The 12,991-nt window shown below is 45.2% G+C and overlaps 3 protein-coding genes across 9 annotated transcripts in view; 2 read left to right on the top strand and 1 right to left on the bottom strand.

Annotated features, from left to right (window-relative positions):
* Positions 1–1,154, top strand: part of abcc8 (ATP-binding cassette, sub-family C (CFTR/MRP), member 8) — a 57,271-nt gene extending 56,117 nt beyond the window's left edge. For all 4 annotated transcript variants that reach the window (XM_069527819.1, XM_069527821.1, XM_069527820.1 and 1 more), the window contains 2 exons: positions 367–429; positions 865–1,154. In XM_069527819.1, coding sequence (XP_069383920.1) covers positions 367–429; positions 865–1,002 — 201 coding nt within the window. In that variant the 3' untranslated portion in view covers positions 1,003–1,154. The remainder of the gene's footprint in view (positions 1–366; positions 430–864) is intronic.
* kcnj11 (potassium inwardly rectifying channel subfamily J member 11) lies at positions 1,068–5,824 on the top strand. Its single transcript, XM_069527825.1, has 2 exons — positions 1,068–3,540; positions 3,623–5,824. Exon 1 carries the CDS (start codon positions 2,350–2,352, stop codon positions 3,505–3,507), a length of 1,158 nt encoding a protein of 385 aa, XP_069383926.1. The 5' UTR covers positions 1,068–2,349; the 3' UTR covers positions 3,508–3,540; positions 3,623–5,824.
* Positions 4,607–12,991, bottom strand: part of mob2a (MOB kinase activator 2a) — a 58,403-nt gene continuing 50,018 nt past the window's right edge. For all 4 annotated transcript variants that reach the window (XM_020102109.2, XM_020102107.2, XM_020102108.2 and 1 more), the window contains exons 2-5: positions 11,893–12,053; positions 10,327–10,420; positions 7,132–7,256; positions 4,607–6,490 (exon numbers count right to left, since the gene is read on the bottom strand). In XM_020102109.2, the coding sequence (XP_019957668.1) occupies positions 6,171–6,490; positions 7,132–7,256; positions 10,327–10,420; positions 11,893–12,053 (700 nt within the window). In that variant the 3' untranslated portion in view covers positions 4,607–6,170. The remainder of the gene's footprint in view (positions 6,491–7,131; positions 7,257–10,326; positions 10,421–11,892; positions 12,054–12,991) is intronic.

Genomic DNA, 12,991 nt, shown 5'->3' with positions numbered 1-12,991 from the left:
AAGAAGAGAAAAGGAGGAGAGAATGATTAAATAGGATAAAATCGAAAGTCGGAGTGGAGGAGGAGGAGGAGGAAGAGTGTGCGTGAGGCAGAAAGAGGGGGATTGAAATGGAGGGAGAATACTGAGTGCAGTGCAGAGCCTGAGGGGAAACTGTGTCTGTGAATGACTGCTCCTCACTTCAGACCCGCTCCTGAATGATCGGTCACAAAGAGCCGACGTTTCTAGTTTACATTAACGCAGCAGCTCTGCCCTCGAGGAACAGTTTGATAAACAACATTCACTTTTATTCTCAGTTAACGTGAAAGTAAGTTTGTTTGTGTCCCTCCTCTCCCCCCCCCCCCCCTCTCTTTGCATGCGGCCCCACAGGAGAGCATCTTGCAGAAAGTGGTGATGACCGCATTCGCTGACCGCACAGTGGTAACTATAGCAGTGAGTATCTCATCCACACTGCCGATGTTATTCTTCTAAAGTGATGCAGCGTGCACAGAACGGTTTCTGCAGGATGAAGGTGAAAATGAAAAAAGATTAGCGACAGAAGGAGGAGAAGGGAAATCCGAGGAGATGCTGGACTTCCAGGAGGACGTGGAGCTCAGGATTCTCTCGGTGATTTGATGATCAATTGCTAAAAAGATCATCCACCAGTGTTAAAATGTCAGAGCAGCCAAACTGCAACTGAGCTTCTGTTATTTAAATTAAATGAATACGCTTTGTTTTTTCCACATGTGGCTGCAGAGGGCGCTGTCGCTCAGTAACAGTGACATAGTGTTGCTTTAAAATCTCTTACAGGACATTTCACTGTAGATTAGCGACCAACGCTCTCTCCGATGTAGTAATCGCTCTCTCCTCCCGCTCTCCACAACACAGCATCGCGTCCACACCATCCTGAATGCCGACCTGGTGATTGTGATGAAGCGGGGCATCATCCTGGAGTACGACAAACCCCAGGCCCTGCTGGACACGGAGGACAGCGTCTTCGCCTCCTTTGTGCGCGCTGACAAGTAGCACAAAAAAAAGAGACAGGAAGCAGTAAAGGACGATATTCAAAGTGCAATTGTCCCATGGAATATATTCCTTTTATTTTTTAATCACGTTGTATTATATTTGTACATTAAAATATATTAAATCTTTCTTAATAAAACATAAATTATCATTCACATTATTGTTTTCTCTTGGTTATGATGACCATAGTGATGTGGTTTGTGCTTGTGTGGGATGGGTAGGGCTCGACAATGTGGCCAAAAATTATATCACGATAAAAAATGATTCGTTTTAATATCGACAATTATCCAGGTAAATGTCATATTATTATTATTTTTTTAAATAAGAAGATTTAACACTTACGCTGCTTTAATCAAATGAAGCATTGCTGCAAATTATAAAATAGTAATAATATAATAAACGTTGTTTATGTAGCACCCTTTAAAACACAAGGTGCTTTTCAACTTAAAAATGTACATTTGGAGACAAACGATGAGTCCAGCTGCTCGAGTCAGGACTGACATGTGACATGGAAAGTTATGTGGATGCCAGAGAAGCTCAGTGGTCTGTAAAATATAATCTGTCTGTGGTTGGTACGAGAAGAACAAGAACCCAGGACTTAAATCTGTCTCCTGTGAGTGAACTCAGACTTAAAGCTGCTGGAGATAAAACCAAACAGCCTGAAGCTGAGTTTCCAGAAAGTGGCCTTTATTTCGTTTGTATATTCAGAGTGTGAGCTGCCTGTGGCTTTTTACAGCTGCACCACTGAACTGCTTCTAACGCGTAATGGGTCCTCTGCTGCTCGCTCACTGAAAATCACAGGAAGGGTATCAGAGAGCAGAGGGAGGGTCTCTCCACCAGCTCACGTTACCGAGCTGAATCAGCGCTGAGCCAACTGCGCCACATGAACCTGTCTCCTCATCCAAAGGTGATAAACCTCAGCGCAGCAGCTCACAGGGCTTCGACCTCAACGTTTCAGAACTCGCTGAGTTTTCCTTTGCGCACAGGCACCGGTGCGCCGGTGCGCAATGGGACGGGGCGGCGCGGCGCAGCAGCTACGCCCGGACGGTCAGTCTGTGAGCTGAGTGACGGCGGCAGCTGCGGAGCTGGAAGAGGACTCTTCTCATGGGACTTCGCGGCTGTGAAGCGCCTGATCTGGAGGCAACGTGAGGAGCGCACATACCTCCAGCAAACGGGCCCCAAGGAGACTCTGCCTCCTGCGCACGACAGCGACCGAGGAGCTGACGCCGGCGAGAAAAGGCACCGGTGGAGAGAGAGAGAGAGGCGAAGCATTCGTCTTCCAGCCTCCAGCCGGGCAGAGAGTGCCCCCCCAAGAGCCACAAGGCTGAGGCACCGTAGTATGGGAGCGCTATGTTGTCCAGGAAAGGACTCATTCCTGAGGATTACTTGCTGACGCGTCTGGCTGAAGGTGTCGTGCAGCCCAAGTTCAAGGCGAAATCGGGGAAAGCTCGGTTCGTCGCCAAGAACGGCACCTGCAATGTAGCGCACACCAACATCCGAGAGCAGGGCCGCTTCCTGCAGGACGTCTTCACCACTCTGGTCGATTTAAAATGGCTCCACACGCTCGTCATCTTCACCATGTCCTTCCTGTGCAGCTGGCTCCTCTTCGGGATGATTTGGTGGCTCGTCGCCTTTGCGCACGGCGACTTAGACCAAAGGGGAGACGACTTTGTCCCGTGCGTAACGGACATCCGCTCCTTCTCCTCCGCGTTCCTCTTCTCCATAGAGGTGCAGGTGACCATCGGCTTCGGGGGCCGGATGATCACAGAGGAGTGCGTCTCCGCCATCATCATCCTTATTGTGCAGAACATCGTCGGCCTGGTCATCAACGCCATCATGCTCGGCTGCATCTTCATGAAAACGGCGCAGGCCAACCGGCGCGCAGAGACGCTCATCTTCAGCAAGCACGCCGTCATCTCCGTGCGCAACAACAAAATGTGCTTCATGATCCGACTTGGCGACCTGAGGAAGAGCATGATCATCAGCGCCACCGTGCGGATGCAGGTGGTCCGGAGAACCACGACGGAGGAGGGCGAGGTGGTGCCGCTGGACCAGATCGACATCCACTTGGACAACCCGGTGGGCACCAACGGCATCTTCCTGGTGTCCCCCCTCATCATCTGCCACGTGATAGACAAGGACAGCCCCCTGTACGAGCTGCGCTCCTCCGACCTGCAGCACGAAGACATCGAGGTGGTGGTGGTGCTGGAGGGGGTGGTGGAGACCACCGGCATCACCACGCAGGCCCGGACCTCGTACGTGGCGGAGGAGATCCTGTGGGGCCAGCGCTTCGTGCCCACGGTGTCCGAGGAGGACGGCATGTACGCGGTGGACTACTCAAAGTTCGGCAACACGGTGAAGGTGCCGACCCCGTGCTGCAGCGCCAAGGAGCTGGACGCGGCGGGAGGCATCGCCCGGTTCAAGCTGAACGAGGGCGTCACCTTGCGGCCGTCTGTGAGAAGGCGCCAGGGCTCCACGGTGCTGCGCAGGTCCAGGATGGAAGTTTAACAAACTGAAGACTCGTGTAAACCAGCAGTTTGTGTGAGAACCAATCGAGTATGAAGAGAATTAACTGTTATAATATCTGTTTTTGTCAAATACACGCACATGATTTCATTCTCAGGGTGATGAAGCACAAAGTCGGAATTCACTGAGATGTGACTTTACATCCAGGATGGAGAGGATGAAGAGGAGGTCCAGTTCGAATGTGTCTTATCTTTTTGTATTTATGATGAAGAGTTGCCTGCATGTATCTAAGAAATAAAGAGATGTGCATAAATGGGATTTAAGAGTTTTGTATTTCCATAGAGTTTAGGATCATTTTTGTAGCCCCGTGTTGATATTTGAGAAGTTACAAAAATCTACTGGTTGTAAAGTAATAATAAAAATTGTGATTTTACAGATGAAAAAGGTTTATACTACCAGTTTAACATCTGATCTGAAACATGCCTGGGATTAGGGATCATTATATTGTTGCTTATAACACAATCAAATTAATGTTTTAGTGATTATTCTACTATAAACAAAATGATGCAATAAATAAATACATTTTTTAAATTATTTTTACTGCAAGATGGATAATTGCTGTAAAATGATTTCTTGATATTCATTAGCCAAAATACAGTATATGCCACCATATACACACGTTTATATATAAGGATCCCTCACTCCTAATCACTGGTTGGATCAGAAGTTAAACTGGTACTATTAACACGTTTTTATCAGTAAAATCACAGCATTCAGTTTATTATTATACATTTTTTGTAATCTCTTCTTAAATGCTGAAATCCAAGCAGCAGCATCTTGACTTTTTGAGAGTATTTGACTCTTGGTTCAGTCACATCTTTCATATTTAATGACCCCAGTTTAACCAAGTATTATTTTTTCATAGATATAGATCTGTTCTCTCCACACTACAAGGGAGATAACCTTGATGACATCACTCAGACACCATGTGTTGGTTCCTCAGACATGACACGTCTCCTCCAGACTCACACGATTTAAAACAGCTCTCACAGGCCGAGTAGTAAAATCTGTTCATGTAAGTGTCTTTCCCTTTCGAATCATTTACACAAACACATTCTGACAAAAAGACGCTAAGACACGGTGGCATTTCTCTCTTTTATTAGATTATAATCCGCAGAGCTTAAAATATTAAATTGCTTTTAACTTAGTTAATAATTAAAATACATAAAAACGAGAGCCAGAACTGAAGAACCCTGCAAAAAAAGAATTAAAATAAATAAAAAAGGAGAATTATAAACCCATCCTCCTCCATACAGAGGCTATGTCTGACAGAACCCGCTTGTGATTCTTTGTACAGTAAAGTCCAAGCAGACTGTGCATTTCTATACATGTGTAATGTCTTTATCGTTATTATTTCTGACCTAATTGTCCTCTGATAATCTTAACAGCAAATTTAAAGGGACAGGTAGAAAAAAAAAAACTGAAGATTTTTTTTACTTTTACACCGTGAGCACTGGTGTCTGTTAAACAGCAGAGCAGCTCCACTCCCATCACTCTCACCCCTCTCCCCCTCTCTGGGCCTGCAGACATTACCTCATGTCTTTGTCCTCCTGTGCTGCTGCAGTGGGGGGGTGAGCGGTGGCGTTTTAAGGAGGCTGCTGCTGAGGAGGCCAGGAAACGGCTCTGACTCCGCTGCAGACGGGCACCAGTCTGTCTCACTGCCGCTCTGTGATCAGATTAGAAATCGATCATACAATCTTTACATTTTCTACTCCGTGTCCCTGTTTCTGTGGTTCTCTCTTTGTGTTTGCTGCCCTCTACAGGTAGGCTCAGGGACACGTTTGTTAGGGGGTACACCAGGCGATTATGTGACTGTGGTTAAACATGATTTGTCGTACAGAGGAGTCAGGACAACAAGGGACAGAGAATGAAAACAAAAACAACAAAAAGAGAAATAGAGCAACTTCTCTCTGGCAGCAGTGACGTATTCTCTCAGGTCCTGAGTAGGAAGCGCTTTAATCATCCCCGGCACAAACAACCCAAACAGTGATTGGCTAGTATCGCCCCATCAGGCAGTAACATGGCTCCCTACTGGCCAGCGCAGTGGCCATGGGCCCGCGGGCCGCCCCCCCCCCCCACCGCTGCAGGTGGCAGAACGGCCGAGCCCGCAGGTGAGCAGAGACGCCTCTTCTCCACACATCAGCACTGTACAATAGTAGGTCAAAGCAAAGCAGAGCCCCCTTCCTGTACTGTGTGTTGGGCAGAGGACAGAGGGACGTAAGGGGCCAACAGATGCTCTGCCGCCTCCCCCTCCACCCTCCCCCACAACACAAAATAAAACTGAATAAAAAAAAAAAAATATATAATTAAAATGAAATAAAACCAAAAAATAAAACATACACATACTTTTTTGTTCCTAGTTTAAATTGCAGAGAAGATGGGAGGGATTTGCCCCTGGGAGGAACGCTCACGCCAATTCCTGCTGGCGTGACAAACCCCTCCCCGCCACCCCCACACCCCCACCCACCCCAGAAACCCTCCCCCCCTTTCTTGCGGCTGGTTGGTTGATGTCATAGCGAAATATAAGGGTAGTGGAAGGTCTCTTAAGTCCTGCTGGCACCGAGGCAGGGGGCCAGGCCGTCTTTCCTTCTCTCCTCTATCTTCTATCACCCCGGGGCTGTTGTCTCACCGCCGCGCCCCCCTGCTCATCTCTCCGTCACGTGGTTTTGTGAGGAAGGGGAGGGCGCTGAGGTTGGGCTGGAGGGGGCCGGGGCGGGCGCAGGTGGCGGGGCGGGGGTGCAGAGGATTTCGGACAGGTCGTCCATGATACAGGTCTCCTTGGGGTCGACCAGGTTGAATTCCCTTACGAAAACGATGAAATGTGCATACAGAGTGTTCAGGTGGCCCTGCAGGTCCAGAGCCACCGTCTCTTTAAAGTGCGCCCAGTAGAGGTGAGCCAGCACGTGGAACAAGTACCGGCAGATCTTCTTTACCAAGGACTCAAAGGAGTTGGGGAACTCTTTGCCTAAAAAGGGAAAAGGGAACAAAACCAGACAGGAGACGGATTAAAAACAGGATTCACACTGAGGAAGAAATACTTTATGATTTAAAGACAAGGTGTCGCTCTATATTTTTCTTATTGACATAAAACAGTTTGGACAGTTCGGACTTTTGGACCAATTGTAAGAAGTTGAGACACAAAAGAAGAAGAAAAAGAAGCAGAGGTAAAGGGTTGCTTGCACCATGGTTCAAATTTTCAGGCGTGAAAATCCCATTTTGACCGAATACCTTTCAGTGTCCTACACTTTCTGTAGCTACAGATGATGTCAGTATTTAAAAACTAGTGACAAATATAGTTATAATTTATAATGTCTATTTGTGCTGCAGGTTCTTAAACAGTTGTTTCACTCATGAGTATTTAAAGCTGCTGCATGATGAATTAAAACCAATTTAAAATAAAGAACAGGATGTGATCCTGGTAATGAAAGTAGTTTAAATCTTTTCTGGACACTTGATCAATTCCTCTTTGGTTTTGGTTTTTACATGTGATTAGTGACATTCTGAGAAATTACATGGACCATCATTTATTTACAGTTTCCTAAAATAAGCAGCAGGGGGCAGCAGCACATCATGTGTTACCCAACAGGCCTGTTAATAGAGACTTACCATATTTTGTAGGAAAGATTTCCTCGTCTGTGACCAGTTTCTGACAAAGACTCATTACAAAGTCGACATATTGCGGCGCAGTGCACTTCGTCTTCTTCCCCCTCTCGTCATACCAGTAGTATATTCTAGAGCAGAGAGAGAGAAAACACGTCAGTGCCTATTGTCACGGAGTCATTACAAAATAACAACAGACAAATTACTGAAGAGCAGGAAGTCATTACATAACTGAAGTGGCTTTAATCAAAATAAATATTTTCAATTGAAAAGTTTTAGCTCAGGCAGCAGCAGCTCAGACATGATCACCTGCTTTATTTCCTTATGCAGCAAAAAAACCCCAGATGCATCCTGGTCACGTTTCACTTTCTGTTGAAAACCCATTACAGCTCAGGGACACTCATAAAATCGCAGTTAATACGTGATCATGTTGAGATTTCAGTGAACCTGCTGAACCGCTGTGCCCTGATGCTACAATTTCCTAATTGGGCTAAATTCCCAGCAGTCATGGGAGTTAACAGGACCCCAACCGCCCCCTCAGTCCTCAAGCTTGAACCAACACTGGTCAAATATTTCTGGAGGCAGAGAGATAGTTGACGCAGATAGCTGCAGTAAAAGCGTGAAGCTTGGAGTCATGGTGGACAGAGAGTTAAACAGCCGACACATCGAAGGAAGCCGATCAAGCAGCGGGCGAGAGGGTGAGACAGGACCGGGGGGGTAGCCACAGACAAAAGAAAGATCTCAGTGACCTGGTCGGTTAAAAAGAAAATATACGCGGTCTTTTATTAGCGTGGGTGCGAGTCAGTGCTGCAGACGTTACAAATCCTGAAGAATGTAAAGCGTCCACAGAAGTGACCCTGCAGAATGAGACCTACTGACCACAGCACCGGCTCCAGACTCTCACTCACACAAGACTGTGTTTGTGTGTGGGAGAGACACTGGCTGAACTACAAACATGTCTCCTTCACTACTACATTCACACACACAGACGAGAGTTATCTACACACATACATATTATTGTATAGTAAAAATACTGCTACACAAGTCAGGTCTGAGATTCACTGGTGGCCTGTCCTCAGTGTACCTGGCCTCTCGTCCAGTGACAGATAGAAAGTCAGACTGGTCATTTTAAATGACATCTTTTATAACTATGATAACACATGTAACAAATGTCTATTTAGTATCTAATTGTCTTTTATTTATTTCACTTTCTCAATCTTTATCTAGATGTCCTTCACCGGCTTCTGTTTGTTCGTTGACCTGTGTTTCTTGATACGTATCATATTGGATGTTGTTTCGTGAACGGGGGAAAATGAATTGCTCTTCTTGGGATCAATAAAGTTGTCTGAATCTGAACCTTAATGTGCTTATTTTTTTCCCATCCAGCTTATAAACAGTGAAAGTGCATTACCAACTCTGCCTCTATCCACCCACCCGTATAAAATGGGTCTAAATAGCTACCAAATGGTTCCGTTCCCTCATAGCTCATGGAAACATTTTCTTCCAAAAATAGTGCTGAGCTCTGCCTTCGGGCCGTGGCACTGCCGCTGCTGCGACTGCGGCTCAGTCAAGTTTTCACCACAGAGGAGGTGGGGGTGCCAGGTCCTGCCAGGGCAGGAAAGGGTGGGGTTCTGGGTAGTGGGCAGCGAAGTAAGCTACAATCGTAAATGGTGGGCCTTGTCTTAGAAACAGCTTTGACAGTAAGTTCTACAAAAACTCAAATGATTTAAACATTTGCAGAGAAGCCCGAGAAAAACCTGTTTAACTTTGTTTTCCCCTCATTAACACATTAACTCAAATAGACAGCTCAAACTAAAAACATGTTAATCTTCTCCTCTCTTCACACGCCGCAGGCAAAGCATGTTTGCTTCCTCCATTTTTCAGGGTGTGGGTGAGTGGCAGTAGCTTAAGGTTACAGAAGTGGAAAAATCCTCTGTTGACTAAGAGGTTAACGCGTGACAAGTTTCTTTCTCTCAGCAAATATGTCCCATGTCATTTCTCAATGGTTGTGTTGCTCGGCGTGGATGTCACTGACACATTTATTTCCACGGTGAGCATGTGGGCAAGTGTGTTTACCTGTTGTATGTGTTCAGAGCTGTGTAGTGAGTGTTGTAGGTAATCAAGTTTTTCCAGCCTCCAGTATTCACAGGGGGAATAAAGGGCTCACGTATAAAGACGGCACCGCGCCCCGACAGGGCAAACTAGTTAGATAAACACTTACAGTTAGTCACCTCCCCTTTGTTAATGTGAACCGGCTCTCCTTCGGAGAGAAATGAAACTACAACTTGCTTCTAAAAACATCACAGAAACTTTAATAATAATTTGTCTCATGAGTTTTCCACTGCAGAGCCAGTTTCAGCTGTGGAACAAAGTCCAAACTTTAAACGTAAACTCTTTCGGTGAAAGTTTGATCGATCCATCTCGGAAATGTGTGTGATGCGAATGTAATGACCGATTTATCAGCTGGTAAATAATATCGGCAATATCTTGTTTTTGTTTTTAATAAAAGCTCTATATATTTTATTGTATTGTCATTTCTTTTCATTTACAGTCATTTATAATAACGTGTATGGTTAAAATGTAAAACACTGAGGCTGAATTATATTCCTCTGTCATATAGGTTTGATCTTAGTAATCATTTTTAGTAGTTTTTTCCTCCCTTAAATTGGTATTGGCATGGACCCCACCCCCTCCCAAAAAAATGATATTGGTCATGTTCTACTCAAAATGTCTTCAGTCTTCCACTGTCCTGTTAAATGACATCCAATTGATTTCCTTTAAATCCACCAACTGTGGACTTTGTCCGGCATCACATCCACTGGAATTGTGTTTAAACCAGATTTCCTTCTACGACTATAAGTCAGGAAACAGACAAAGATGTGAACCATCCTTTAAAAAACATTAGTAGACGTTGGAAGCATGCAGACTTAAAAGTGCAGTGTCTGGTGTCCTGCAGCTCTTATGTAAATATAAAGGTTGCTGCAGTACATTAAAGCTGCATAATGCACATTCCAAGATGGACAGTGCAGATTGTACAAAGACCTGAATTAATGCAAGAGCACTCTGTGGGTTGTGCGTCGCTGACCAGAGAAGGCGTCCCCTGGTGAATGAACTAATGGGACACTGGATGTCTGATGAATAAACCAATGGGGCTGAGCAGGCGAGTGATGAATAAACCAAAAAGTGTCAGAGGTAACTTACGTGTTGCAGGCCGTCATGGCTTGACAGGTGTCCCCAGTGCAGAACTCTGAGATGGTGCTGTACTGCAGGTTGATAAGGTTGAAGAACGTTGTCGCTGAAGAGAAAATGAGAGAGAGAGAGAGAGATCACAGCGTTATTCAGTGCATGTTTGCTGCTCACGTGAACGTGACAATGAGGTTAATGAATGACTAAAACATATCAGTGAATTATTTGTATCAAGTCACTTTCTCTGGATGACGAGGAAACGCCTACAGTAACGCTCGCTGGCTTTTTATCTGTCGCTGTGATCGGTGAACAGTCACATGCACACACACTAATCCATCAAGTCACAACATCCTTCAACGGTGTGTGTGCGTGAACTTCAGAAAAAATGTAACGTAAAAATAGGTGGCCAGAGTTCTGGCAAGTTTAAGTTGTTACTCCACTTTACAATTGGTACAGGTATTTGCGGGGGAAACTCCCTTGCAGCTCGTCTTACTGCAAAACAAAGCATCAGGCATTAGCTCTGCTAGATGTGTGCAGAAATGTGGGAACTTTCTTGTATGGTCACATTCTGTAGAGTCTATGTTTGACAGTTAACGATTCATTTACTTCAAGCTTGCAGCAGCACATCTGGGGAAACTCTTATGTTTAGGTATTATCTAAATACTTTATGGTGATTAGCTGCCGCACCTACAGAACGCTGGGAGGTCTGTACACCACAGGCAAGAACCTTTAAAATATTTTACACATATTGTTTAGGCTTCTGTGCTGAGCATCTCTGAGCAGCAGCAGTTTTGCTGGTCTGGCTCCAATTTGTGAGAACAGGCCTGTGATTTTCTTGACGTCATGTTGAGGAAATAATCATATATCATACTGAAATGGTTGCGGTGCATTCAATGACTTTGATTCCTTCCAACTCCAAAATCTCAGTTTCCCTTAATGGAACAAATCCATCCCACAGGACTCATCTAGTCCTTTCCTGCGAGACAAACTAGGCACGAGGAGGAAAGCATTGAGTGAAAGTACTGCCGGTTTATGCTTATCGGCAGAATTAAATGACTTCATTCATTACTGATTTGATTAAAAACGATTCAGTCAAAGCATTCAGCCCTAGTGATTGTGTTCCAGTGAGAGGTTGCCAGCTTATATAATTTAACCTTTTTGAAAAGGTCCCATCTGTTTTATAACACCTGAAAAAAAAACGACAGTAGAAAGTTTGTTGTGTTCCTTTCCCCCTCAGAATGACAAATATAAGAGCTGAACCACTGCACCCGGAATAAATCTGGCAGTAATCAATGATGTTTAAAGAAGCTGTGTGTGTGTGTGGTGTTATTGGAACAAGCTCAGCGATGTGCCATGCCTGGATTTTGTTAACTGCTTGGCTCTGCAGCCACACTGGAACATCTCGTTGTCTCCAGATGACATGTGCATACCACCTTGGAAAAACAATTCCTAACTCCTGAGGAAAATTTCACATAAATCTAAGAGTAAGTTTAAGGAGTTAATGTCTCAAATACGATGATAAGATAAGTAGAATTTGTTTGTGTTCATCATCTTCAACCACCACCACTGTCAGTCACTCACTGTTGCTGGCTAGCCATTCGTTGAGGTCTATCTCTCTGGGCAGCACCACCAGCTCCTTGAGGTCAAAGTCCACCACACGGATTTTCGTGAACTCTGGCTCCAAGTACTGCTTCTTCTCTTCTGCCGGAGGCTTCTTTCCATTTGGCTTCGTCTTCGACTTCCTATAGCATATATGAAAGAGGACAGGTTAAGGAGATGCAAAGGACTCGATAAGAAAAGCACAGAGCGTGATTTAAATGCCAAAATTTTACCAGTTAATTAGACCCTGAAAAGCATGAAGGATGAGTTTAAGACTTTTCCAGACAGGCTTACATGATGCCACTGTAAAAACATCTTGTAACCAACCAGATACTGACAGAGTGACGAATAAGCAAAAGTTGGTTGTGCAATAAAATTCCACTTGATGAACAAGAAAGTTAATGCACCGTCAATGGAAGAAGCCACTTGCAGCCAGAATGTTATAAATGCATTGTGGCCTGAGCTCTAACCCCAGATATCTATAAAACAGAATCACAATTTTTTTGTGATTCTTTTGTGACACTGGATTCACAGCAACCGTAAAAACGCAAACAAAGACTCCTGTGTTGCTGTACCTGACCCCTAACTCTGACCTAACTCTAGGTCTATAGCAGACAGACGTCCCCAGCGCCTTGTACTTCCACTGCTAGTATTAGCATAGGGGTGTCATATCACACTCCTCCTGCACTTCCAGGGGCTGTGACCCCCGCCTCCCCAGCCCTCTGCTCCAAGTCCATATCAGAGGAGGCAGTGCAATCTGAGGTCAAAGGTCGAAAGGCTTGATACGGGAGGTAAATAAACAAGAGGACGATTGATAGACGTGATCGGCAGCTTCGACAATATATTTTGTATCCTCGTCTTGTTAAGACTTAATTCGACTTTGCTGCTTTACCACTACAGCTTCATTTTGTTCCTTCTTTCCTCTGCTACTGTTGTTTAAGTTTGCTTAAGGAGTGTCAGTTTGCTCCCTGAATTTATCGTACCTCTGCTGACCCTCATTTCCGCTTGTCTCGCGCTCACCCCCCCATATCCAGTCCTCATGCCTCCTCTCTTCCCACCCTCTGTCTAAACACCAGCTCCA

The sequence above is a fragment of the Paralichthys olivaceus genome, chromosome 7 (assembly GCF_024713975.1).
Source record: "Paralichthys olivaceus isolate ysfri-2021 chromosome 7, ASM2471397v2, whole genome shotgun sequence".
Classification (NCBI taxonomy): Eukaryota; Metazoa; Chordata; class Actinopteri; order Pleuronectiformes; family Paralichthyidae; genus Paralichthys; species Paralichthys olivaceus.
Note: the sequence above shows the minus strand (reverse complement) of the source record. Positions and strands in the feature narration are given on the sequence as shown.

Coding starts and splice junctions, on each gene's coding strand:
- kcnj11 (XM_069527825.1), top strand. CDS start 2,350: ATGTTGTCCAGGAAAGGACTCATTCCTGAGGATTACTTGCTGACGCGT.